This window comes from Pteropus alecto, unplaced genomic scaffold, assembly GCF_000325575.1.
Source record: "Pteropus alecto unplaced genomic scaffold, ASM32557v1 scaffold86, whole genome shotgun sequence".
Classification (NCBI taxonomy): Eukaryota; Metazoa; Chordata; class Mammalia; order Chiroptera; family Pteropodidae; genus Pteropus; species Pteropus alecto.
In genome coordinates this window covers 20,003,950-20,031,700 of record NW_006442109.1, presented here as the reverse complement: position 1 = coordinate 20,031,700, position 27,751 = coordinate 20,003,950, and the positions used below count along the sequence as shown (strand labels likewise).

The 27,751-nt window shown below is 44.2% G+C and overlaps 1 protein-coding gene across 1 annotated transcript in view; it reads right to left on the bottom strand.

The window, feature by feature from the left end:
• Window positions 1-26,673, bottom strand: part of MYO5C (myosin VC) — an 85,098-nt gene extending 58,425 nt beyond the window's left edge. The window contains 8 exon segments of the mRNA XM_015595808.2: window positions 4,249-4,356; window positions 5,284-5,365; window positions 6,616-6,759; window positions 8,550-8,706; window positions 11,669-11,813; window positions 12,398-12,563; window positions 15,646-15,756; window positions 26,487-26,673. Of these exon segments, the coding sequence (XP_015451294.1) occupies window positions 4,249-4,356; window positions 5,284-5,365; window positions 6,616-6,759; window positions 8,550-8,706; window positions 11,669-11,813; window positions 12,398-12,563; window positions 15,646-15,756; window positions 26,487-26,513 (940 nt within the window). The 5' untranslated portion in view covers window positions 26,514-26,673.
• Window positions 26,674-27,751: the final 1,078 nt, after the last annotated feature.

The window sequence follows — 27,751 nt, the reverse complement described above, 5'->3', positions numbered from 1 at the left end:
GGGAAAGAGCAGCAAACAGCTCTGCTGCTGACCCCAGGTCTCTACTGCCACTTGCAGCTCCCCTGGCCCCACCCACAATGCTACAGTTGCTCCCTTCATAAACAAACCCTCCTTTAATCCTAACTGGAGTGTGCCCCATTTCCTCTCAGGCTTGAGTGATATAGGTGGAATATAAGTTATAAATATACAACATATTTGGTCATCACAAGGGGATCAGCACATTTCCTGGGACTGAAAATAAATATGACCAGCTCCCAGGAAGGATTTTATGTCTGACTCCCGTAAATCACAGTGGAGGATCTGCCAGTTGTGAACAGGGCTTTGCTAGTCAGGATCCCCGTGCAGAAGTGAGGTGGATGGGGTAAGCACCAGGTGGTCGTAATGACACTGCAGTGAGTCAAGGAGCTTGACAATAGATTCAGGCAGGTGGGGCAGGCTCATTCTGATCAACATCCGTGCTCCCTGGTCTGTGCCAGGATGAAAACTGGAATGTTGACTCACGACTCCCCCTACTCCAAGCAAAAAAGCAGTGGGCCCTATAATCCGAGTAAGAACCACCATGGCCACTCACTGCTTCTACTTGAGGACACCTGGAGTATTTGAATAGCGGCTAGGTCATATTCTTAAATAACTTCAAAACCTACAGAGTCTTCTCTACTTCAAAGATTAAACAAAATCAAAGTTGCAAAAGGTATCAAACGCAAAGTATATGGATGACTCTGGCTCAGTCTGGTGTAGGCATCTGCAGTCTTTCTATCTGGAGTTAATGCCTCCATTTAACAGAAATCAACTGCCAGGCCTTCACCATGATAAATGACAGATAAGTGGTGAATAAAAGCAACTAAAAATGCAAAGTTTGGTAATCTTCGCTCCGCCACTCCACTCTGCATGATCCGTAACTAAATCACTCAACTACTCCATGCCTTCCAGAATTGACAAAAGCGAAATAACTCCAAAGCAATGATGTGAAAGAAAAAACTTAAGACCTCAGTTAAGGAATTATCTTCAGTGAGACAAAGTCATACAAAAGCACAGTGACCTGAGTTGGATTTCACAAGGAGTCCTAGCTAGGTCGATTTCCAGGGTGTTCTTTCTGGTAGAGATCTAAATGACCAGGATCAAGGGACGAATTCAACGAGAGTCAGCAGGAGAACAAAGGGAAGGGGCTTTTGATAAAAATGCACCACCTTCTGCTTCTTCAGTCCTAACTTTGTGGTTGGCCAATGTACCTCAGGAGCAGAATGGGAAGGGACTGGAATTCTGTGGCAGGCACTATCCCGAGTACTTTCCATGTCATCTCTCTAACGCTTACAACAACTGTAGGAAGTAAGTACTGGTATTATCCCCATTGTACAGAGAGGAAACTAAAGCGTAGAAGGGCTAGGGAACTGGCCCAAGGTCACACTGGGTATGCCACATCTAAGCAGTAGGCAAAAAGACTGTGGCGTTCATGAAGCTGTCTTAGCTTCACCCAGTATGTCTAATGTAGAGGTCCCCTGAAGACTCCATACCAGGTGAAGAAGTTTCAGCAGGTTCCAGAGGTCCATTTACTGGGCATGTTGTGAACTGGATGTGTGTGTTGACCTAGATGACCTCGCTGCTAACCATGCCCATTTTTCTGTTTTGTTTCCATAACAAAACACAGGAATGGACAAATCGACCAACAAGTACTAATCTAGCAATTACCTTTTTAAAAAGGGTGATCTGCCCAATTGTGTTATAAGTCTATATTAGATTCAAGTTAGGCAGTCTGTCTTTGAGGAGGTCTTCATCTAAATGTAATATCAAGACACAAACAAGAGGACAAGCAGTATCGACAAGGTATTCACATTGTTAGGAGACGCGCTGTTGAGAACATTGAGATGTTGGAAATGTTCTACGTCTGTGCTGTACAACACAGGAACTATTACTGCATGTGGCTGTGAGCACTCAAAATGTGCTTGGTGCAACTGAGGAACTAAATTTTAAATTTTATGTCATTTTAATTAAAGTAAAATGTAAACAGTCACTTATGCTTGGTTGGTGGCTACTGTGTTGGACGGCATGGATCTAGAGACCACAAAAATCAATGCACAGCATGAGATCAGTGATTGTACGAGTCACAGGATAATGGCAATCTCAAAGTTACAGGGAGGTCATCTGGTTCCATGCGAGAATCCACTCCGCAACAGTAAATGGACCTTTGGAGCCTCTTCAAACTTCTCCTTTTCCTGGCACGGGGTCACCATGTTTAGACACACTGGGGTGAAGCTAAGACAGCTTCACGAATTCCATGAGTCTTTTCACATATTGCAAGAAGACTCTAAGGAACTCATCAACTAGTCTCACTCTATCATCTAGGACAAGGGTCAGCATACATTTTTTTATTAGTCTTTGCAGGCCGTGTAGTTGATGTCATGATTATTTAACTCTGCTACCACAGTGTGAAAACAGCCATAGACCATATTTACACAAATGAGTGTGTCTGTATTCCAATAAAACTTTATTTACAAAGACAGGCTGCAATCTGCCGACCTTTGGTCTAGGACATTTTTTAATGATTCACACAGTGAGGTCATGCTTTCATTAAATGTGTACTGATCTCTGATATAGCATGTCACTGTTTATAAACCATTTTAGACATTCTCTCTTAATCCTCACAATATCCCTAACAGCTATTGTGGTAACTACTCCAAAGATGGCCCTAGAGCCCCACCATGCAAGTTTCCTTTCCATGAGTCATGAGTCTGAGCTGGCCCGGTGACTTGTTTTTTATTTATGGCATATAGCAGTAGTGGGACTGCATTACTTCTGAGGCTGGTTCATGACAAGCCCTGCAGAGTCCACCTGAGCCTGTTGGAACTGAAACTGGAAGAAGGTAGCCACAGTACATGTGGTCCCTCTACCCTAAGGCCAGCATGCTGTGAGGAAGTCCACATGGAGACAGAGAAATGTCCAACCAGTCCCCAGTAGTTCTAGCCATCCCAGCCTATGTGAGAGAAGAAGCCTTCAAAGGATTCGGCCCAACACCACCATAAAAAAGTCCCCAAGCGAGAAGTGCCCAGCTGAGCCCAGTCTACCTAGAATCACAAGAGATAATAATAAATTGTCATTTTAAGCCACTAAGATTTGGGGAACGGCAATAGATAATTGAAACAACTAAATATTTTCAGTATTGTTCCAATGTAGAGATGGGAAAATTGATGCCCAGAGATAATAATTGACCTGTATGAGACGAAAGACCAATCTTATGACACATGAAAAAACTGGAGCAAGTACATGACAACAGATAATTAAGCACTAAATTGTGAGTTAGAATGGCCAGTGGTCAGGCAGTCAGAGGAGAGAGAAGCCATTGGGCCAGCATCTTTAAATAACAGGCTTAGTGGAAAGTAAGTGGGTACAGATGCCATTACTGTCCTGGCATTCTGCCAGCCATGTCCAGTCACGTGCTGAATTAGCTCTCTGGTCTCACACTGAATGAAAGCTTTGACTGGCAGTTGCATGTAGAAGCCTAGACTAATACAAAATGGGAAAGACAATGACTATTTTGCCATTTAGTAGACAGTCTTCTCAAACATGCGCTCCATGTGAGAAAAGACAGAAAAAGATTGGGAAGAGTATCTGCTTCCACTGTGTTAGCCTCCTAGCGATCAAAAAGTTGATTTTCCATATAAAAATAAAATGTTTTAAGACCCCTAGTGCAAATTCTAGTTCATTTCTGTACTAGCCATGTGACCTTGAGTAAATCACTCACCATTTCTGTGCCTCAGTTTACCTGTTATAAAATGTGGGAAATACCAGTGTGTATTCATAGGGTGGTTGTAGGGTTTAAATAGGTTGACATAGGTAATAAAGTACTTAGGACAGTGCCTGGCTCCTAGCAAGCTCCATACAAGTAGCTGCTATTGTACTGTCATCAGGATGCCCATGAAGGCCATGTCGAATCAACCTGATACTTCTGACCTGAGTGGGACTTTGGCTTTCGCCAGACTTCTCAGGGCTTATGAGCACCCACAGAGCTTACAGCCCAGAACTCTCCTGGTAAGCAAGTGAGCCTAAGGGCAAAGGAGTTGATTTCTAGATCTTTTCAGGGAAAGACACAGTCTTGACCACTTGGCCTCTAAAAATGTCCTCATTGGCTCATCCTAAAATTAGGGTTTATTAGAAATCTTCAGAACACATGCCTGCTGGTCATCTCTGCCTTTTATTTATTTAATTTTTTAAAAGAGAAAATGGCCAAACCCTGGATAGGGTAGTTTCACTTACCCAGGAGTATGAAGGTCTTCTGAGTTTCCACCATGTCTTTTCCATCATTCACACCCTCAATGACAGTGCTGCCTCCCATTCTCGTATAATTAAATTCTTCTGCACTCCCTGAAATACAAAACAAGATTTTTACATCTGTAACACAAAAACTTGGAATACGTGTTTATCAAAAGAAGGGACATTCACACTTAATTTGCTGTATTAAGCATTTTATACACATTATTCCATTTATTCCTTAGAATTCTATACTACAGCCTTAGAAGTTGAGGCTCAGAAGAGAGAAGTGACTTGTTCAAGGTCCCATAGCTGATGGTGGGGCAAGAACTTAAACACGGGCCTAATTCCAAAGCTCACGGTTGTTGTTCCCATACCTAACAATTTTATACAGCTTTCTGTATCAAATTTCTGTACAAATGTCTGTGTTGGTTGTTTATGAAATGTACAACAACACACATTTAAGATGTACAATTTGATGAGTTTTGATATACATATATACTTAGAAAGCTATCACCACAACCAAGAGAATGACCTCATAAACATCTAATATTTGAATAGTAGGTGACCCTTCAAAAGTTCTTCCACATTCGCTATTCACATTCTGTTTAGCAAATAAGGCATGGATATTATCTTAGGTGACTTCATTACTACTACAAATACTACTGACCTTGAGTCATCAAGGAAGTTCAAATTATGATAGAGGTATTCTGTCTCAGAACACGGGAAAATATGTCATACATATTAGAAAAATGACATCCAAGGAGTTCAGATAAAAAGAAAAGTTTGGGGACTTACAGCACAATCACCCATGGGCTTTGAAAAGAATCTTGGAGTTTAGGGGGCTCCTCCCTCCCTGGATCCATCCACCCATCAGCCTATTCCGTCTCTTCAGTTAGAGGCATCAATTCTACCCCAAAACCCAAGGATCTTATGTCTTTGGACAGAATATTTCTTTACGTGGTATTACTATAAGAAGAAATTAGTCTAGAATTTAAACCTCTATATAAAAGACTCTTCCACACACCATCCATCACATACCCAATTTAAGATGTTTAAATTCCGACTTCTGTGCAGATGCACAAAGCTGATAGAAAATGTGGTAATTTCTTTCATTTTCCGACTGTAAAAGAAAAGTTCTGAAATGACACTAGCCCTTTAATAGTGAAAATGTTAAGTTTTCAACCAGAGGGTCTTAGGGGGCTAATCTGGATTGGCGGTTCTGCTCTAAGGGACCCTGACATCTATGCGTGCTGTTTGCTGTTGTCAATAATGCTGTGATCCAACCTGTTCCCCTTTCCTCTCACAAGGTTTACTGTTACTCTCCTCCTGGGCCAAAACTATGAGAATTTTCTCCATTTTACTGAACGAAGAGCCTTTCTCTCAAACTCCCCCTCACTGGCTCTAACCCCATTCTCTTCCTGATAGGAAAACCAGTCTCACAGCTTTGTTTTTGTGTTCTAGAACTATAAACTGGATTTTTAAACTTGAATGGTTTTTTAAGCACTCCAAATTAAAAGTCATAATCTTTTCTCTAGGTCATGCAGCTCACTGATATTGTACCTATACATCAATTTCTTTTTCAGATGGAGGTTCCTCAGAAAATTAAGAATATAGTTACTATATGACCCAGCAATCCCTCTTCTGGGTATCTACCCCAAAAATCAGAAAACATTTATTCATAAAGATATGTGTACCTGTATGTTCACTCACTGCAGCATTACTCTAAATAGCCAAGACACAGAAATAACCTAGGTGTCCTTTGATGGATGATTGGATAAAAAACATATAGTACATATATACAACAGAATACTCAGTCATAAAAAGATGAAATGTTGCCATTTGTTAAAACATGGATGGATCTTGAGAATATTATGTTATGTGAAATAAGTCAACAGGAAAGGACAAGAACCATATGATTTCACTCATATGTGGGATTTAAAACAAAAAGCGACATAGGAACAAATAAACATACAAATGAACGAACAAAAAGACTTGTAGATATAGACAACAGAATGGTGGTTATCAGAGGGAAAGCGGGGTAGAGGGAGGGTGAAGAGAGTAAAGGGGGCCAAATACAAAGTGACAGAAGGAGATGAGACTTCAGGTGTTAGCACACAATAAAGCACACAGATGTATTAAAAACGTGTACACCTGAAATTTATATAATATTATTAACCAACGTTACCCCAATAATTTTAATAAAATTTTTTTAAAAAATTTGCTTTATGAAATAGAAAAAAAAAACACTGCAAATGAAAGATAGGAAAATTTTATTTTCCAAGTCACAGAACATTGTAGGTTGTCTAGAGTATATGAATGGAAATAATACTTAAAAAGTTGGGGAAGAGAAAATTTAAATAATATTCTTACTTGAAAGACAACTCTAGATTTCTCCAGCAGATAAGTTCTCATATTGGCTCCTATAATTTGATTTCTGTCATCGAAACTGATTTCTGTGTATTTCCCAAACCGACTACTGTTGTCATTGCGGGTGGTCTTGGCATTTCCAATAGCCTACAAAACATAGGACTCTCTTGTAATAATGACATTAAAAAGATCTTTGCATCAATATCATTGGAACAGTTTCAGTAAAATCGGATCTTGCATGTGGGGCAGTGAGGAGGTCTGATTAGCAAAGGAGGTCAGGGGTTTGAAGAAAAGCAGTCCGAGGCTTACAGGGAACATGACACACCGTTAGCCTGTCATTCAAGGCTCTGCTTGATCTTGTTCAGAGACACTGAGCAGGACCAGACAGAGCACAGGTTCTGGTGTTTCATGGCCCTAGGTTCTTTTTCTACTATCTGTGTGATGATAGAAGTTATTTCATCTTTTCAGGTCTTAATTTCTCTATGTGTAATATGGGAACAATGAGCATCCTGCAGAGCTGGGAGGATTAAGTAAGAAAATACAAAGTGCCTCAACATATCCATGTCCCAAAGATGCTCAATTAGAATTCCACATCTTTCATCCAACCTTTATTTCTACCCTTAGCCTTTACCCCTTCCCTACTCAAACTTTCCACTCAACCAAAAGTCTGCCCTCTCCCATCCCTCCCACAGTCTGAACATGATTTTCGCTTTTGACTTTTATGCTTGAATTCCATCTCTTCTGCCTATCCCCTCCCCCTTCCTGAGCACCTTCAGGAAATACCCTTCTTATGCCCATACACTGCACTTCCTGCTCAGGTCATTATACTTTATCACAACATATATTTACTGAGCATCTGCTATCAGTCAAGTGCTCAGAATGCAAAGGTGAACTGAGTAGACATGGTCCTGCCTTCACGGAACTTACAGTCCAGTGGGCAAGACCAACTCTAAACAAATAATCACACGAAATTATCCACTGGGCATTTAACCGGGCAGTGCCTCTTGATAACTTTCCTCTTGTCTTCTTAGATTGTGGGTTATGTTTCTACTTAACTTTAAAATGTGCTTATGTTAGAGGAGGCTTAAAACTTGGGGACTGAGTCTTATTCTTTTCCATTACTTCCCATATTACCTGGCATAGTGGCTCAAATAAGACAGGTGGTCTGATAAATATTCACTGAGGATTTTGATTTGAGAAAATAGGGACAAGATATCTAGGAATCTAATGCTCTTAATTACTTGCTATACTTCCAAATAAATCCGAATCAATCCTCTTCCCATTTTGTGAGGCAGCCAGAGCTGGCCTTTGGGCCCTCCCCTGAGCCTTTCGGATGTCCTTTCTTCCTTGAAGGCTGCCTCCTTACCCCCGGGTGCCATCATAGCTGGTCTTGCCCATACCTCTCTGACTGTCAGTGTTATGCTGATGAATTAGCTGCCGGGGAGGAAGAAGAGCCTTGATATGTGGCATTTGCCAATTTGAAAGGTGTAAATACTCCCACCAAGACTGATTTCAAACTACCATAGGTTTAATGACAGCTTGCAAAAAAATTCCTGAATATTTAACAATAAGTTCATGAAAGCTGGTGCCTGTTGGCTGGAGAACTCCACCGGTCTCAGTGTACCAGCCATATCTGTGGTTGAGGAAATTTCCCACAGGATGTAATGTAAACAGGGGACTCCTGAAATCTGATGGCAGAATTTCTAGCCCAGAAGGTGAAAGAAGAAAGCCTTGGAAGCAGCAATCTCTGCCCCAACCTCCTTCAAATCTCACTGGATAATAGCCTTCCAGGCTAACCTCCCATCCTCACTTCTTTGATCTTTAAAGGGTGGGAACTATAGTTAGCCAGGACAACACACACACAAACCAACCCACCTCTCCATCATCACATGCCACTGCCTCCGAGCCGGCTCCCCACCCCTCCACAGGGTACACACCTCAGTTATGGGGTTTGATGCCAGAACCTTGTCCTCCACATGGGCTTTACTGCTCGACTTGCTGACGGTGGCAAAATACCTCATGGCATAGCGAGCAGACACTGTCTTTCCAGCACCCGACTCCCCGCTTACAATTATTGACTGATTTTTATTGTTTCTAAAGGAAACAAAAGTTTTTTTAATGTTTATTTTCATGTTCATTTCTTCCTATTAAAAAAGGCAAATACACTCATTAAGAAAAATGCAGACAAGTTGGAAGAAGGCAAACTGTGTTTCATCACCCTAAAGTAACTGTTTTCAGCCTTCCAGTGAATTTCCTTCTAGTCTTTTGTCCTGTGTGATCATGCTGAACACAGTTTTGCTTCTTGCTATGTCTTCTGTGTTGAGAGTCCCCAAGACCAATTCAATGATCTATTAGGATTCACAGGACTCAGCATTTAGTTTTACTCACAGCTGAGATTTATTACGCCAAAAGGATACAAAGCAAATCAACAAAGGGAAAAGGCGCATGGGGCCGAGTGCCAGGGAAGCTGGGCGTAAAGTTCCAGGAGTCCTTTCCCAGCGGGGTCACACAGGACGCGCTTAATTCCTCTAGCACTGAAAAGTGACAACACATAGGAAATGTTGTCTATCAGGGAAACACTTAGAGACTCGGTCAACGCCCAGGGTTGTTTTTTTTTTTTTTTGGTGGCGGGTGGGGAGGCGGCGGTGGCTGGTCACGTAGGCATCCCCTGTCTAGGGGATACCAAAATTCCAGATGCCCAGAGAAAAGCAGATGTGAGGCACGAATCATAGTGTTTACACCAACAGTTTAAGCTCAGGTACAAGGAGCCACTCTTATCAGTTAGGAAATGGTGAGCACTTTCCTGAAATCTCAGTTCTCAGAGGACAGCTATGGGCCAGCTTTGCAAACAGGCCTGTAAGGAAAGCAGTCTCAGGCCTCTGTCAACTCCTTTCTGCATATTCCCACTTAAATATAAAAAATATTTTATAGACATTATTTGGAGAGAAATTATTCAAAATGTGCTTGAGAACATCTGTGTTCTGTAGGCCAAAATGCTGTTACATAATTTAGAGATCTTAAAAAATGCATTAAATTTTTCATGTCATAAAATTATGATGGTAGAACCTTACTATAATGCCATCTTATGTATCTAGCACCACTTGTGCTAAAGGCTCTGTGAATACTTTGCAGGGATTCTCATGTAAGCCTCACAAAAATCCTATGCCATATTTATCCATTTTACAGATGAGTAAAACAGTGACTCAGAGAGGTAAAGCGACTTACTTGATCCAAGGCACAGAGTACACAGCTTCCCTTGTGAACAATGGAGAGCATCTGAGTGACAGAGCTCCTGATCCAAAAGAGGAAGCTAAGACTCTGTAGCGAATGGCACCCCCAGTATCCCTCAGCCAGGTAGAATGGGGCTGGCTCTCCTGACCCCAGTCTAGCATTGACAAGTCCAACATGAGCCTGCCTTAGGTTGGTTCTGCTATTACAGTTCGACAGCCAGACCTCTGGAGAAAACAGGCTCTTCAAGCTTGAACCTAGCTCAGGCCTGCAGCGCCAGCGAGCTCATGCTGCTGATGCCCTGGCCCTTCAGGCTCTGAGCCGGGGACTCTAATGATGCAGTCGCCTGGAGACCTGCAGGGAGCCAGGACAAATACCAGAACCATAGGTTTTTAGGACTGGAAGGAAACTTGCTGCAGCAGAAATCAAGGTAATGGTTATTAATTCTCTACCTAACATTCGTCTTCCCCTTCCTTCCTAGGGAATATGCCCCAATTTTTACTGGGCACATTACTGCCCATATTAAAGACTACATATCCCAGTCTCCCCTGCAGCTAGTCATGGCCATGTGAGAAGGTCCTAGCCAATGAGCTATGAACAGAAGTGCTCTGTGGGGGCTTCTGGGAAGTCTCCTTAACCATGATCTTCCTCTGGGATACTCCGTCACCTAGAATATGGAGGAGATGGCTAAGTACCAGCTTGACACTGAGGATAAGAGTACCACCCCAGGAATGGGGAGCTGGAAGTAATCAGATCCCTGATGACTTCGTAGAAGTGCCACGCTGGGCCTGGACTTCTCTGCAGGAGAGAACCACACACATCCACCTTATTTAAACCATCATTATTTTTTCCTGATTATAAGCAGTGGAGCTTGTAATGGGTAATCTCTGAGCATCTAACTCCCAGATGAGAACAGTGAAACTGAGGTAGACTAGGGGCTATGCCCAAGGTTATGCAATAAATAACGAGGTCCCTCACTTCAGGATTCCATCTGTGAAATGAGGGCACTGATGATGGCTCAACTGGCTTCATCAGGGTGTTGTAATACTCAAAGGAGACCGCTATTTGTGAAAGTTCTTTTGCAAACTGTACAAAGATCTACAAAGATATTTTCATTCTTCGTTCTTTATAGATGAGGGACTGAAGCCAAAAGAAGACAGTTATAGGAAAAAGAAACTACACGTGGAGTCAAAAAATTTAAGTGCAAATCCCAGATCGGCCTTGTACTTGCTGGGTGACCTTGGGCAGATGACTCTCTAATCTCAGTTTACTGCCCAGGCTATTCATGGGCTATTCTGAGGGCACCTAAGATGATGTACAGGAATGTGTGCACATGGCGCTTGGTCCACAGGAGGCTTTTAATAAATGTTTGCTAGCAAAACAAGAACTCTACAAGGCCATACAAAAAACAAAGTAGCAAAACTAGGATAAAACCCCAAATCTCCTACAGCTAAAACCTGTGCTCATCTACCATTAGACTCTGCTGCCTTGGATCTGTAAAAAAGCTTAAACATCTCATAGAGGAGAATAAATCAATATTCCTCCAAACTAAAGTACTGCAAGAGAAGCGTCTGCTATTCCAAGATTGATAGGACTGATTTTTGACTACCTAGAAGGAACAAACCCAGGAAACTCGGTTTAGACAGGTCAATTACATATAACAGTCATTTGCGACTTGGTACAGGTCATCTGCTCTACCAAGCACCCCCTCTGGTCTGATGGTTGCTTTTAATAACACCAAACCATATGTCTCCCCTTCACAGTGAAGACCCAGCAAAGGCAGGAGCACTGGGAGAGGAAGAGAAAGAACCGCCTGGCAGGAGGCTACCTGGCCATCTGCTTGTATGCCTCTTCTGCCACAGCAAATATGTGTGGGTCCATATCACCCATGTTCTGCCCGCTGTAGGCGTGGATGATGGCATCTCCGTATATCGGCAACTGCTTGTAAGGATTCATGGCCACCAAGATGATTCCTGAGGAAAGATGTTAGATGCAGTGATAAGATTCTTACTGTCACCCATTTCTCCAGGTTCTTTTGAGGAACCCCAGCTCTGCTACTTAAATTAAACCTTTTGTGTGACCTTGGGCGGGCCACTTAATGCTTTGAATATCAGTTCCCTGCCAGTGCCCATTCTGAGGGTTAGCTGAGATGACAGATGCGATTGTTCTAAACTGAGAAGCTTTTGCAAGTGTAAATATAATGACAATATCATTGTCCAAAGTAACTAATAAATTTATCAAATCCAGTGAGAAACTTAAACACAAGCTTGATCCACATATATTTTTCTTGGTAGTCCAATCTTAGTTCTTGTTGAAAATTCTCCCCACATAGATACTTCCTTTAATTACAAAAACCCAAAAAACCAAAAAAACAAAAAACCTCTCTAAGATCAAATGTCTATACCTTTTAGACAGAAACTGGGCAAATGTTTAGGTGTAATTATATAGTTGAACAGAGACAAGATTATAATGTAATATAAAATGTAATCAGGATGCTCTAGACAGCAAGCATCACGTTTCAGTGCCTTTCCTGCTCTCCTAGAATCTCTCTCCTTACCACTGTACGTGTAAATGAGTTTGGATTCTGCAAAGCGGATTCTGAGATTGTGGAGCACCGCGGGCTCATGGAGATAGCTGAGGGCCGTGAGGTCATTCTCACCCACGAGAATGTCAGGATTCCGGAGCGGAGGCAGAGATTCTGGATTGACGCAGTAATCCAGCTCCTGTGGACAAAAATAAAGTTCTAGAAGAAAAAGATTTTGAGTGTTTCTGCTGACCCCCTATCTCCTGCTATCCCTGACACTCTGAAAACCAAACTTATGTATAGCAATGAGAAAATAATCTTCATGGTTGACTTTTAAAAACTGAGAGCTGGGGACCAGGACATTAGCTGTGTGTCCTAAGATGAGTCGCTCACTCTCTCTGAGCCTCCCTTCTCTCATCTGTGAAAAGACTGGCTGGACCAGATTAGAGATCCTTAAGGCGTGACAGGGAAGCCACATGGGCGTGGTCCTGGGCACCCCATCCCCAATCCTTCCATGGAGTCCCACTTCTATGTGGTATAGATGCCATGGAAGTTTTGATTTGAAAACAGAATTTTGCTGCTAAAATGACATGATGACCTAAAGACCCCTGAAGCTCTTAGGCTGCCAAATCTCTGTTGGAGGTTGACATGTTACATGATGAGAAGTGTCTGAAGGCGTCCATGCAGGTGGTGGTCTCTGAAAGAGGCTACCAGTGTAGGTGACTCCTATCTGCAGCCGCCCATGTTCCTGAGGGCTCACAGTTCCCCCTGCAGAGCTGCCTGTTCCTGTCATCCTCAGCCTTGGGCTGAGTTGTCCAGGATGGTCTCTCTTCTGCCAGATTTCACCGAGTATTCTTAAAGTAGCTGCCTGAGCAGGACCAGGTTAGCATGTCTTGTGACATCCCTCCCACAGACAACTGGGCCTTCCAAATGTCAGAGCATCATGAGACCTTATGACCATCTCTTCTAACGTCCTTCACTTTCATTTCACAGCTTGGGGCAGGGACTTAAGTTACCTGGCAAGCTTGTTTTCATCCTACCTTCCCAGGCTGCCTTCCTTCCATATCTAGTCCTACACCAGCTCCACAAGGTGACTCAGCTGCCCCTTAGCAAGTGCCCACTGTATAGACCCCGTGCCAAGCACTCAGCACTGGTTGTTTCATTTAATCTTCACAACCGCCTTCCAAGGAGGACATGATTACTCTAATGACCAGTTAAGGAGACAGGTTCAGAGAGGTGAAGCTCCTTGTCCAAGGTCACACAGTTAATTTGGGTCTGGCAGGCTCTGAAGCCTACATCGTGATGCTTCCTATCAATGCTGACAGAGATTTGGTTTGTTGATTTGTTGGTTGCTTGGTGTGTTGTGCATAAGGAGAGTAGCTCAGGGCAATCCAGGACAAATGGACATAAATCCTTGTAGCAGCTGGCAATCATATTTCTGGTCCTGCCCAAAGTAGAATATTCTTCATCTATACACTTTTATTTTGAGAGTAAAATCAAGAAAAATCCTGCTCATACATAATGTTTACATTTCTTGTCTGAGTTTTTCTGTTATCTGTTTTAAACTAACGGCCTCCTTTTCCCGTTCAGCATGTGTGTAATATATGTGAAAGAAACAAGGAAAGAGAAAGACAAACAGAACAGACACTCTGGGGGAGGGGAGAACATGTGAAGAGCATCGGATTGACAGTCAGAGCCAGATGCTATTTTTCTGTACAAAGCAGGCTTTGTCCTTCGTGGTACAGACAAAGGGTTAAGGTACAGAGAGGACTGGCCGCCTGCCATCTTACCTGCCTCTCTCTTTCTCCTCTGCGCAGCTGGTTCAGGGCCAGGAATGTTGTCACCTGAAGCCCTATTAAAGCAGCGAACTGCCACTGCAACTGCTGTCTTCAGTTTTCTCCGAAAGCCATCTGATCCCTAATCAGAACCTTGACTGTGCACAGGAAGCACTCAACAAATGCTGCAAGGAGTTACAGATGGAAAGGAAAGGCTGAATGGAAACCAGCCTCTTCTCACTGTGTCTCTCTTGCATTTGCACACGTACATCTGGATTATCTCGTTTGATCTTCAGCAACCCTCCCTGTGAGGTCATGCTGTTATTAACTCCATTTTACAAATATGAGGAAACTGAGGGCTCACTGTTACAGACTTAGTGAGGGGCTAGAGCAGGATTTGAATTCAGATTGCCTGATTCTAGAGGATGTGCCCTTAACCACTATGTTTGCCTCCCTTTCCAAAATCTCAGGAAATGACTCATAACTCCAGGATAGTCTGATTGGAAATATTGTGTCCTGTCTCTACAGGGGCTACTTACATGCTTTGAAAATTCCAGCATTTTAATATTCTTATGGTATTCCTCTAGCCTCAAGATGAATCACAAACTCTCTGTCTAGCTCTGCATCCAGATACTTGCGTCTAGAAAGGTAAGGTCACCGTAGCTATGAATCCAGTGGGCTCTCATTAGTGCTATGTGGGTAAAGGACAACTCATGATGGATATACTCAAAGCAAAGACAAAATCTGCAGAGGCTGGTAATCAAAAGACACACCGAGCCTTTGAGGGGAACTCCTTCCTGGCACGCTCTACTGCAGGAACAACTGCCAATCTTTCTGCTCATCCTTCACCTCTCCCTCATCATACCTGCACTGACAGTGGTCCCCCATAATGTCACGCAACGCATTCCTGTCTTCTTGTCCCATCTCTTGTCACTTCCCTAATCACCCTGTCATGCGCCTTGAGGGTTCCCATTCTTACAATGCTTCTATCCATCCATGGCCTGACTTGTTCTCCTTCCATCCATCTCTCACACCTCCCTCTCTCTTCCTACTTTCTATCTCTCCTCTAGTTCTCTTCCTCTCCCCATCCTGATGGTTTCCTCTGCCATTTTATGCCTTGGGGTCAAACTACTCCCAAGTATCTTGTCTTTGCCCAGTCTCTGTGCTAAGACCCATGAAACCAAAATGGCTAATCACCTTTCAGCGTTCTCCCAATGATGCTGAATCCCTTAAATGCAGCACGGGCACAGACCTGTCTACTGCATCTCGTTACAGAGAGAGGCTCAGTTGAGGTAGGGCACTTTCTGCCTTCATTAGGGAAGCATGGTGTGGAGAGAAGGGGAAGTGGTACAAACACATGAATGGATCTATAGCACCAAATGGCCATTTGGGTGCCTTTTCATGTGCCTTCCCCTGGTCTGCTCCTACAGGGACCATCTTCCCCCGCCCACATACCCCAGTTACCCTCTATACATCATCGTAGCTGTGGCCAGCAAGGCTCCTCACCGTTCCATCCTCCAAGAGGAGCTGCAGGACTTTGTCACCAACTCTGTAGTCCTTTGCAATTTCAGCAGATTTCCAAACTTCTTCAGGATCAGGAATCCAAACCCTGTTGTACTGACCAACACAATAAGATAGGCTTAATTCCAGCACTTGAAAAACAAAACATATTATTAGATGATTAGACTTCGGAGGATTTCTTTCTGTCTGCTAGGTCATTTCCTTCGTTAGGAATACTTTTACCTAATGTTTGCTTATGAGGTGATCTCTGGTATATTGGTTCAGCTGCTTCATTTTATAGGCAACAGTATTCCCAAAGCCTCCTAAATATACCTTAAAAACTGAAAGTCTGAGAGTGACAAGGAAATCCATGAGTGGCTTTAAAGGGAAGATCTGAGTGCTGTCTGTAAGAGTTAGAACAGGAGGATTTGGTTTATCACTGATGGATTATGGAGCTCTGGGCCAGACACTTAACTTCTTGTGCCTCTTTTTTCATCCACAAAATGAGTACAATAATACCTACCTTACACGGTTGCTGGGAGGTTAAATTAGACTGTGTACTTGAAAGCACTTTGCAAAATGCTATAGAAGTGTTTTTATAACAGCATTATCACAGTCTTATCACACTGGTCAGCAGCCAAGGATTCCCACTGTGGGAAATGTGGAAGTACAGATGTCGCTACCGAGCTCAGTTCCCAAAAAGTAATTGGTACGCCTGGCTCAGTGCTGGTGTGCGAATCTTTAGGCAGAACCACGGTGCAATGTATTGAATTGTGTCCCCTCCAAAATTCCTATGTTGAAGCCCTACTCCCAGTCTAACACTATTTGAAGACAGGGTCTTTAAGAGGTAACTGAGGTTAAATAAAGTTGTAAGGCCCTGATCTAAAAGGATTAGTGCCCTTACAAGAAGAGATACCACAGAGCTCATAGACGCACTCTCTCCACCTGCATGCACTGAAGGCCATGTGAGTACACAGTGAGAGTACAGCTATCTGCACCCAAGGGGAGAAGTCCTCACCAGAAACCAACCTGCCAACACCTTGATCCAAAACTGTGAGAGAATAAAAGTCTGTTGTATAAGCACCAGTCTTTGGTATATTGTTATGGCTGCCCAAGCTGACTAAGACACATGCCTAATAATTCGCACGCTAGGAAGTGGGCAGTCTCACTCTCCAGAATTTATCAGTGGTACCTGAGTGCTGCTCAAGATAAAGACAAGGTGACTGTCATATGCTTATATTGCAGCTATCATTGGGTCCCATGATTTGTTCCTCTCTCTCCTTCAGGCATGCTATCTGCATCATGCACTGGCTACATTTACTCTTCCACCCAGACCCCACATCTAAGTCTCCTGTAACCATTTGTTCATTCATTTGTCTGTCTGTCTGTTCATTCATTCATTAGTTTATTTACTCAATAAACACTTGCTAAACATCTACTATGCATATGTCTGGTACAGTGCTGGGTTACCAAAAAGGAAAGGCATCTTCTCTTAATCATTATGGTATTTCTACTAACCCAGCCAATCACTGACCTATAGCTGCATGAGTTTATGTGTATACGTGCATCTCTCTGTTCATGCATCAGTGGTTTGTATCAACAGGGAACCCCTACAGGATACCCTGATGTCCTGGCACATAACCACGCCAGCAGGAGCCAGAACTGGGAAGCACTCACATGAAGACATTAAGCAGCACCTAGGAAAACTCCTGTATCCAAACACTCACTAGTCCAGGATCCCATATCCGGATGAAGCCTGAGAGGCCGTCAGCTTCACTTCCTGGAGAAAACTGGCCCCAGGCCTCCGAGTTCTCCAAGAACAAAGCTGAGATGAGCTCTAGTTTTCTTAATGGCCAAAAACTGGACATAGACTAGATGTCTATTAATATGAAAATAAATTTTAAAAAGAGAAAGCAATACAACAGTGAGTCGGGTGTTGACTCACACAATGGAATACTACTCACCAATGAAAGAAGTCAACTACTGATACAAGCAAGAACTTGAGTGAATCTCTAAAGCATTAGGCTTAGTCAAAGAAGCTTTACACAAACAATATATTCTGTATACAAAGTTCAGTGGGGAAAATCTGAACAGTATTTGCCTCTGGGGATAGGTAGGGCCCAAGAGGGACTGGGTAGGTGAATAAGGGAATGTTCTGGGGTGATGGTGGCATTCTATATCTTGATGGAGTTTGGGTTGCATAGGTGTTAAGTACTCTTCAAAATCTCAGAGAATACAGACTTAAATTTGTGCATTTCATTGTCTGGAGATTTTACACAAAAAACTAAGGAAATGTGGATCTCTTAACAATACACATACTGAAATATTTAGGAGGACAGGTATTGATGTATGCAACTTAAAATGCTTCAAAATATAAGAAGGGTTGAGGATAGAAAGATAAATAGACATTTGATACAACAAATATGATAAATGTTCATGCTAGAATCTACAGAGTGAGACAGATGCTCACTGTTAAGTTCCTTCAACTTGATTACACACATAAAATTTTCACAACAAGATGTTAGGGGAATTAAAAAAAATAAGTAAAAAACACATTTCAGGGTTTCAGTACTAAAAGAGCAAAGTTGGTTGAGGAGCATATCTATTAATCCATTAGTTAATATAAATTGTTGCACTGAATCAAAGACACATATATAAATAAAATTGGTTGAATATCAATCATAACTCCCTAAGTGATTTGAGTTGCTTTAATTCTTGACAAGTAGCTAAGAATGGAGGCTTGCTGAAATTTGACATGGGATGGGCAGGATTTGAGAGAAAGACAGAGAGAGAGAGAATGGAAGAATAACGTGGCAGGCAATGCCACACTTAGATACAGACACCCCTGCAAATAAGTAGACGGAAACCTCATACACAAACACACAGACACACACACCAGCACTCTACACATCCTTGTTGGGCTATCATTTCCTACCTCAGGTCTGCAATAAAAATATTTATTGCTAATCTCATAAAGCTGAAATAATTAACAGGATATCCCAATTTATCAAGAATCGACCGTTACAGGATTATAGAGCTGAAAGAGTTCTTGAAGATTGTCTACTCATTTGTCAAAGTTCTTACAGTCACAAAAGCTACTTCAAATGAAACAGTGGCAGCTCACTTGCGACGCAGGTAAAAGTTGATGTGTTCTGGTGGGAACCCAGCTGGGTGTCGCAGCTGAGGTCTGCCAGGTCCTTTTGTTTTACTGATCTCCAGACTCAAGCCCAGAGAGGTCAATAACCCGCCAAATACCACACAGAGAGTCTCAAAAGCCAAGACTTCAGCGGAGCGGACCTGGGAATTTTACTTGAACTACTTATTAATTAAATGAGTCTGGACCTGAAAATAATCTCTGCATTGCGATGGTTGCCCAGGCTCTCCCAGCACTCATTTTAGATTTGTTTCATTGGTTTGTTTCAGCTAAATGTAGTATTAAATTGTATGCAATATAAGACATAAGAAACCAAATGTCACCTCCTCTTCTGGAGTGAACACAATGGGCTCCTTGGCCCCCGAGTCCCCAGGCCACCCACACTTCACTGGGCTTGGTGCTCTACCAGCTATGCTGCTAGTCATTTAGGGCCCCGGAGCTGAAACCCAGCCTGGTAAGTAAACACACTAAAGTTTACCCAGTTTCACGTAAGTTAGACCCATTTGGTCCCTCCCTACTTCCTCACATTCTTCTACTCATAAGGCAATGCTTCAAACCCAAGGAAGAGCTAACTTTGCAGCATTTATACAAACAAACGCAGTCTATGCAAACAACGTGACTAGCTCTCATGTGACCTCTGCAGTGTGGTTCCTTTTCAGGGGCCAGGAACCTCCCAACTCTACCCCAACTGCCATGGCTGTCAGTCAGCTCCTCTGACCCTGCCCCCACCACCTGCTGAATGCTTCCTCAACCAGGCTGAGCACCAGGTTTCTGTGGACAAACAGATCCCTGGTTCCTTTTCAGGGGCCAGGAACCTCCCAACTCAGACCACTCTCTGGGGGCAGGCCCACCTCCCACACTTTTCCTGGGAAATGCCGCCCCCACCCCTCCACCCCCCGCGCACACACACACGGAAATCAAGGTGTTCCTAAGCCATGGGAAGCTCAGGAATAAGGCAACGGCCTTAGGAGCACTGATCCTTAGGAAGTGATATGTTCCTAGGAATGTGCTCAATCCTACCATCCCACATGTTCAGGTGAGAGAGAACAGCATTTTCTCAGGTCGCCCACTCAATTTGGGTGGTAGAGGTGGTGGCGGGTGGTCTGTTGGCATCAGCTACAGAAATGGCTTGAAGAACTTACATGTAACATGGAATAACATGAGTTTCCCTCCTAGCTGCTTTCTAGACTGGAAGGCACACTCCACACTCTGGGTCAGCCAGGCCAGAGTGGTGACGCCATGCTTCCCCTCTTCCTCCTCTTTCCTTGCTCCTCAGGGCCCATCCTGGGCTCTCTGGCCTCCTCCTGTGTCTTCCGACATCTTTCCTTGCCTCTTCTCATGATGGGCTGTTGGGGAGAGTTTCACCCGTTCCCATGATTTCCATGATGCCGAGGCGCCTGTGCATCGAGTCTTCCAGCCCAGATCTCTCTGTGTGTCTAGACCACATTTCTGGCTGCCTCTCAGACGTCAGCCCCTAGATACTCACAAATCCCAAACTCAAGTGACCTTTACCCCACCCCAAACCTCAGTTCTCTTATCCCTCTAGTCAGAAACCTGGGACAATGCCGGGCCGCCCATCCTCCCTCCACCCCCAACAACCAAATGGTCATCGGGTACTGGAAAGCCTACATCTTGAACAGGTCTCATCTGCCTGCCCCATCCACCCCCACTGCCATGGCCGTCAGTCAGCTCCTCTGACCCACCTGCTGAATGCTTCCTCAACCAGGCTGAGCACCAGATCCCCTCACCCACACTGGAATTTCCAAGAGTGGGGCCCGGAAAGATGACCACTTTATAAGTCCCCCGTATATATTTTGATGAACAGCCTGGCCTGGGCAGCCACCATCCTGATTTTCCTACTCAGGCCTTTGTCAATCCACCCTCAGTCTGCTGTCACTCAAACCACTAACAGTTTCTAGAATATCCCAAGCTCCTCCTTGGCTCTGCACCGTGCACTTCTGTTCTTTCCACCCCTGGTGCCACCCCATCAGTGAGCAATCTGCTCTGAGCAGAGTCAGCTCAAGATCCACCCCCTCACCACTGCCCCGTGGAACTTTCCCTGCCACCCTCACCCGAGGCAGGACTGGATGCTCCCTCTTTACAGCTCTCTCTGCCCCGTCCCCAGGTTTCCAGATCACTTCCATCTTCCTCATTGACATTGAATTTTAAGAGCCTTGTTTTTGTGCCCTGGAACTAAAGACAATGACTTCCCCATGGCTAACACTCTAGTGGTTCAGTTCACCAGTTAAGGACTAAACTTGGTATTTTAGTCTATATGTGCCTTTTTTCCCCATTCTTTTGAACTATCGGTATATAACACAATGAATAAATACCATTTTCCAGAGTTGTTGATGACATGTAGAAGTCTAAAAGCTTAGAAGAGTCAAATGGAAAGTCATTAAACTAAACTTTCACCTTATTTTAGCCAGAGACCCTGGGCTCCTAATCAAGACACTTCTCTTGACTTTGCACATCTGAGATTCAGCAAAACTTCTGTGAAGATGTCTTGTGAGTTCCTCATGCACCAGTGAGAGAAATGGACAGTTTAAGGATAATATAATTTATACATCTGTGGCTAAAACCAGTCACAATCTGAGTCCTGATTAATGAGCAAAAGCAATTTAAGAAAGGTTTCTAGAAGCATGCCATAGAGCCCTGATGCCTCGCCCTTCATTCATCACTTTTACTAATATCTTAGATGAAAAAACAAGACACAGATGAAATGATTAATTATCTAAAGATGGCCAAGATGTAAAGTCCAATATTTAGGTACCAAAAATCAACTGTATTATAATAGCATCAATATTAAAATAAAGAAAACTTTCACTAAGCAATATGTGTCAGGTATTATGCTAATGATTTTACACAGATTATTTAATCCTTACAATGAGTGATAAGACTTAAATCCATTTTATGAGTATAGAAACTCAGAGAGGATAAGTAACTTGCTCAATATCACTCAGGATGGGGCAAGACCAAGACTTAACCCCAGCCACCATGCGTAATGCATTCCAGGGGCAGCATGGGGCAGCATAGGGCAGCTCTAAGAACGAACAAAACACTAACTTAATGCTCGCCTGCCATGAGGGCAGCTCACAGGAGGTCGCAGCCCCACAATTCCACAGCACTCGTGGCTGAGCAGACCAGGTCTAGAGAACAGGGCCACTAAGATGGGCATCAGGTGTTGAAATTCACCCAGAGGAAGGTGGCCTCAATGGTGAAGGTTCCGGAATGATGCTGTAGAAGAAGAGGGTGTCACTCTCCTCGAGCTCTCAGTCCTGCCCACAGAGCATTCTCAGCAGCTGTGAAGCCCTCTGGGCTTCCTTCATTCTAAATATCTCCATGTCTTCAACCCCTGACACCACAGCCTCAGGTCCCCCACTCCTTTCTGAGGCGATCCCATGCCTGGTGCCTGTCTTACACCTTCAAATTCCAGTCCTCCACTGGTTCCCTCCCTTCAGCCCGTGATCACGCTCAGGTGTCCCCTTTCTCCCTCACAGTTCTACTAAAAGAGGAGCAATGCCAAGGCCCTCCTAATGGCCAAATCTAACGACGCTTCCCCAGCCTTCATCCTCCTTGGCGGCTCTGAGTGCCCAGTCTTCAGTTATTGATATATCCACAGTTTTGCATTTTTATGTTTATTATCACATAGCATACACAATTTTTGTGCCCTCATTTTTCATGTAACATAAGCATTTTCCCATATTGTGTTGAACTCTTCATTAAGTAGTATTTTTAATGGCTTTATACTATTCTTTAATTCACCTAATTCTACCCCTTTCGCTGGACTTTGGGCTTGGTTCCATTTGTTATTAGAAAGAATAACCTGATAAATAACCAGGTGTCGGGGGAGGCAGCTATGAAGTGGTATACTTCCCACCAGTCCCCTTTGTGGGGGAAAAGGTCCGATTTCTTGAAAAGGAGGAAGATGATACAGGCAGCAGAACCAAGCTGGTGGTAGTGGGAGGTATTAAGAATATAGGCTTTTAATCCTGGCTCCATCACTTTTATGTGACCTTAGGCAAGTTAACCTAAGCCATTCGCAAAATTGGGGATAACAATTTTGGTTCTTAGATTAAGTGAAAAGAGGAACATTAGTTCTGAGGATAGCATCTGGCGCATAAGAAGTACTCAGTGACTGTGAGATAAAAGTAACCATCATGAACATCATCATCTTCATGCCTATAGCAGAAAAACTCATTCACTAATGCATGCACACATCAAACACTTATTGAGCTTCCACTGCTCCTTGTTCTCTAGAACTCTTGGTCAATGCGGGGGACAGAGAGTTAATGAGCTGTTGCAAGTTAATTTCAAAGGTGCCCAGTTGGAGGGGCTGGCTACAAAGACTTCTCAGAAGAAGCACCGCTCAAATTGAATTTGGAAGATGTGGGTGAGCAAAGCGGAGAGACAGACGTTTCAAGCAGAGGGAGCCCTGTGTGCCAAGTCATAGGAATACACTGAGGGACAGCAAGAAGTCTGGTGAACAAGAGCCAAGGTAGGAGCTGGCAGGCAGGGGGCGAGATGATGCAGCGAGGTGGGACCTTGTGGCTGGTCACAAGTCTGAAAGTGACAGAGCCTCCAGGGGGCTCGAGTAGAAAATGGCCAGACTGGTTTTTCTCAGAGACATTTCAAAGAGTGGAACCACTGGGTCAAATACTTTGAACATTTCTAAAGCATGTTCCAAATGGCTTTCAAAAAGAGATGGGTTGTATTACATTTCTACCCACAGGAACTGCTCCTCTTATACTTCCTCCCAGGAGTCCTGTCTTAGAACCTCTCCTCCTGCAGTTGTAGATATCAGCTCTCCTGACTCCATCTCAGCTTCTTCTCCCTCCCTGATCAGAGGCATTCCCCAATGTCCTGTCTTGGCTCTCGTCTCTCCCTTGGCAAGGCCCTCACTGCCCGGGATTCAACTCCACCTCTGGGTAGAAGACTCCAGGCCCATCTTCTACACAAACCTCTAACCACCTGGGTGTCTTCCCCCGGAAGCGCCCCACCACCTCAAACCCTGAACGTATTTGCCTCTTGACTTTCCTAAGACATATCTCCCCCTCCTGATGTCCCTAATTGTGTCAAAAGTGCCAAACTGCTCTCGATCATCCAGATGCTAACCTCCATGGCATCCTTGGTTTATCCCTCTCCCTCACACTCCCCAATCCAGTCTCTCATTCTCATGTACTTCCACATGCTCTCCAGACCTTGCCTCCAACCTCCATTTCCAATACTGCAGCCCTAATTTTTTCTCTGGACACTTAGGATGACCTGAGTGTCCTAATTCAGCTACCTGACTCCAGCCTCTCTCCACAGGCACAGAGTCCCATGAGCACTGCTGGCATGCCCAGCTTCCTTGTCATCACTCAGTCAAAACCTTTAGTTGAGTATAAAGCCCTGACCAATGGCTTTATACTCCCCGTCTCAGCTCTGCTGCCCAGCAAGCTTCTCCATGCCTTCTACTCCTCAGCAGACTGAATTACTTGGCATTTCTCAATTCTCAGTGATCAGAAAATTCCTTGAGAGGCAAGACTCACTTTAAAAAAAACCAAAACTTTTCTAACCTCCTCCAAGCATAATGTTTTATATACTGAAAGTGCTAAATAAATATTTTATGGGTGATAATATGCCTGTATCCAAGGCCTATGCAGGAAAAGATATTAGACAGGGGCCAGGCAGGTAACAGCAGTGTCAAGTGGGTGATCGAGACAGCCTACGGATCATGAGGTAGGTGTGGCTGTCACCCAGGAACTGGCTGCCATGCAAGGATTCCTGAATGGACAGCCCATCTGCCACTCTGCTGAGGGCCATTATTTGCCTCTGGGAGCAGCAATGGGTTTCCGGTTGTTTTAAAACAGTGTGGCTAAGATTGTGCAGTGGGGATTAAATGTGGCCAAGGGCCCCCAGGCACAAACCGATTTAGGCCAATCCTGTATGCTGACATTCCAGGACAATTTGCTAGATCTTCGGGCTAAGGGCAGGGTGATGGTAGGGAAGCAAGGGAGGTTTTGATTCTGTCTCAGTTTAAGAAAGAACTCTTTAACAAAGCAAGCTCTTCAAAAAACCTAAACAGGCAGCTACACAATGAGGAGTAGGGTGGAGAGAAGAGAGTTTCCCATCTCTGGAACTGAAAAAGTGGGAGACTAACTGACTACTTGGAAAGGAGGTGGCAGCCTAGAGACACAGGTACCTATTTGGACCTAACGTGGGTAGGAATGGCCATCAAGGCTCCTTCTGGCTTTGGGATTCTAGATTCCCTGCCCATTCAAGCTTGCCTCTAGAAAACTCTTCCCTATCAGTTTTCCTACATTGTGCCTAGTTAGTATTTGTATAAATATCTGTGGCATGCAGCACGTGATGACAGGGGTGCTCACACTTGTGTATTTTTGCTTAGGGGAGGAACTGTTACTTCAAATAGTTAATCAACAATTTTCTCTGTCCTCCAAAGTATCTTCTAAGAATAGTTTTGTTTAAGAATTTTCTTTTACTTCCAGTAAGCTGAAGACAAAGAAGCACTGTTGGATATCTGATGGTTCACATTTTCAATGGAAAAGCTATTCTAGAACAGAAGCAATTTAAACACTGTCCATTTAGAACTCTAGTTAATGGAAATGAGTTAGAGGAGGAAACACCATTTGGTTGAGTTGTACTGTTACTAATTAAACAAGTAGAAGGAAAAAGTTTGCTTAAACCATTGAAACGCTTATTTACAACTATTGTTTATATCTACAGCAAAAGTATCTTTTAAAATATAAAGGTAGGGCATGTATCAGGGGAAGTGGATGGATTCTAGTCTCATCCATCTGAATATTGGGGACCGTGGACTTCTCCCACTAGGGTGCAGGAAGACCCAGCTTTATGGCATATTCAAATGGATATTTTTCAAAAGGGACAAACTTTCATATTTTTTACCCAAATAATTAACCAAGCTCATCTTAGAAGGTTCTGGATACCCTGTGGGGCTGCAGCCCTTCCTAGGTAAGTGGTGAAACCCTCGGATCGGTGGAGTATGAGGTTTCACAGGAATGTTCTAGAGTGATTCCCGGAGTCAGGATGTGTGTGGAAGGTGCTTTATAAACTATGAAGCACCGTATAAATGTTAGGTGAAGAGCCTATGACTGCACCTCAGGACCCCTGGGTTCCCATAAACCTTCAACTTCTATTACGGGTGAGGCCTAGACCACAGGTCCAGGCAGCTGCAGCTTCCGGCGTCGGACGAATTCCAACGCTCCTGCAGGCGCTTTTAAGACCCAGGAATTCTAGAAAGATCCTGAATAATGCAGCCTTAAGCTTCTGGGCAAAATTGTTCCAGAGGCTCCCAGCAGGGTCAAGAAGATTATGGATGCTATTATTCGCCCGTGTCTGAGGTTTCTACGTCCCCGAGGGCAACTCTGATTCCACTTGTGGCGCGGGAGGCGGGGCCGAACGCGCAGCCCCCTGGGCGCCGGGAGGCCCGGAGAGGCAGCCCCCCTCATCGGTCCTCCCATCCCGGGGGGACCCCTCAGGGGCGCCTTTCCCGTGGACAGGGACCCTTCGGGCGACGCTCCCGGTGCTCCCATCCCCCGGCCCTCCGCGGCTCCTCCCCGCGGCGAGCGCGCCAGGTGCACAGGTGTGGCCTGGGCGCCAGGTACAGTCAGCATTAGCGCCGGGACAGCTTCCCTCCCGCGCTCCCTCCCTCAGGCTGGGCCACCCTGCCTACCTGCGTGTACAGCTCGGCCACGGCCATGGGCGACAGAGCCGAGGCCGCTCGAGGGCCGCGACGGGGCAAGGCCGGGGGCTGGGCCTGCGTTTCTGAGGCCCCGGGGTAGGTAGCCGTCCCAGGCGGCCCGTCGATCAGCGCTGGGCCATCTTGCGCGAGAAGTTTTCCGCGGCTCCACAAACTTTCCCCAGAGCTGGCGGCCCGGAGGTGGAGAAGGCGCCGATTGGTCCCTCCCGGCCCAGCCTGGCGAGTCCTCGCCGCGATTGGCTGGGGCGGGGGCGGGGCGGGGCGCGACCCTCTTCTCGGCAAGAGCTCGGAGGTAAAGTGGAGGCACCTGGCGGGGGAAGAACGCTCCGCCAAGAACCACCCCCAGCGGGATGCTCTGGCTCTCGTGGGCAGGAAACACGTGTGTCCTGAGGCGGTCCTGGCCCAAGTTTCAGCTCCCTTAGGGTGCAGCGTGTTTATTAGAAAGAGCAGAGGAATATGACTATCTCCATAGAAAACCCAAGAGAATCAGCAAACTATTAGAAATTGTAAGAGAGTTCAGCCAGGTGACAAGATTCAAAATCACATATAAAAAGGAGCAACTTTCCTTAGTAACAGCAATAGCCCTTTAGAAAACGCGATAGAAACTAAAATAGAAAAATAAGATATTTACAATATCAACAAAAATGTAAAAGTGTCCCGAAATTACACTAACGAAAATGTACTTGGCTTTTTTTGGAGAAAATTTTTAAATTTCTCTCCAAGGAATAAAAGGAGGTATGAATAAATGGAGAGAGGCCATTTTACATGACTGGGAATATTTAATATTGTATAGGTATCAATTCTATGCAAATTAACAATATCTAAGCCTAAATAATTATAATAAAAATTCTAGCAGGACTTTTGGGAAATTGTACAATAATCTGATATTTTATATGGCATAAAAGTCCCATCCTGACCGAGCGCCAGCCTGACTCAGGAAAGTTTGTGGGTGGCTGGAAAACTCCCTCAAAACGGCTCAGCAGCATTTTGTAGTTTTCAGTGTACAAGTCTTGCACTTTTATTAAATTGATTCCCAGGCATATTATTCTTTTTGATATTATGAATATTTTAATTTCACTTTCCAATTGTTTATTGCTAGTACGTAGAAATATCATTGACTTTTGTACGTTGATCTTATATCTTTCGACTTTTTCTGAATTCATTTATTCTAGTAATTTTTTAGTGTGGATTCCTTAGGATTTTCCACATACATATTATGTCATTTGCAAATAAATGCA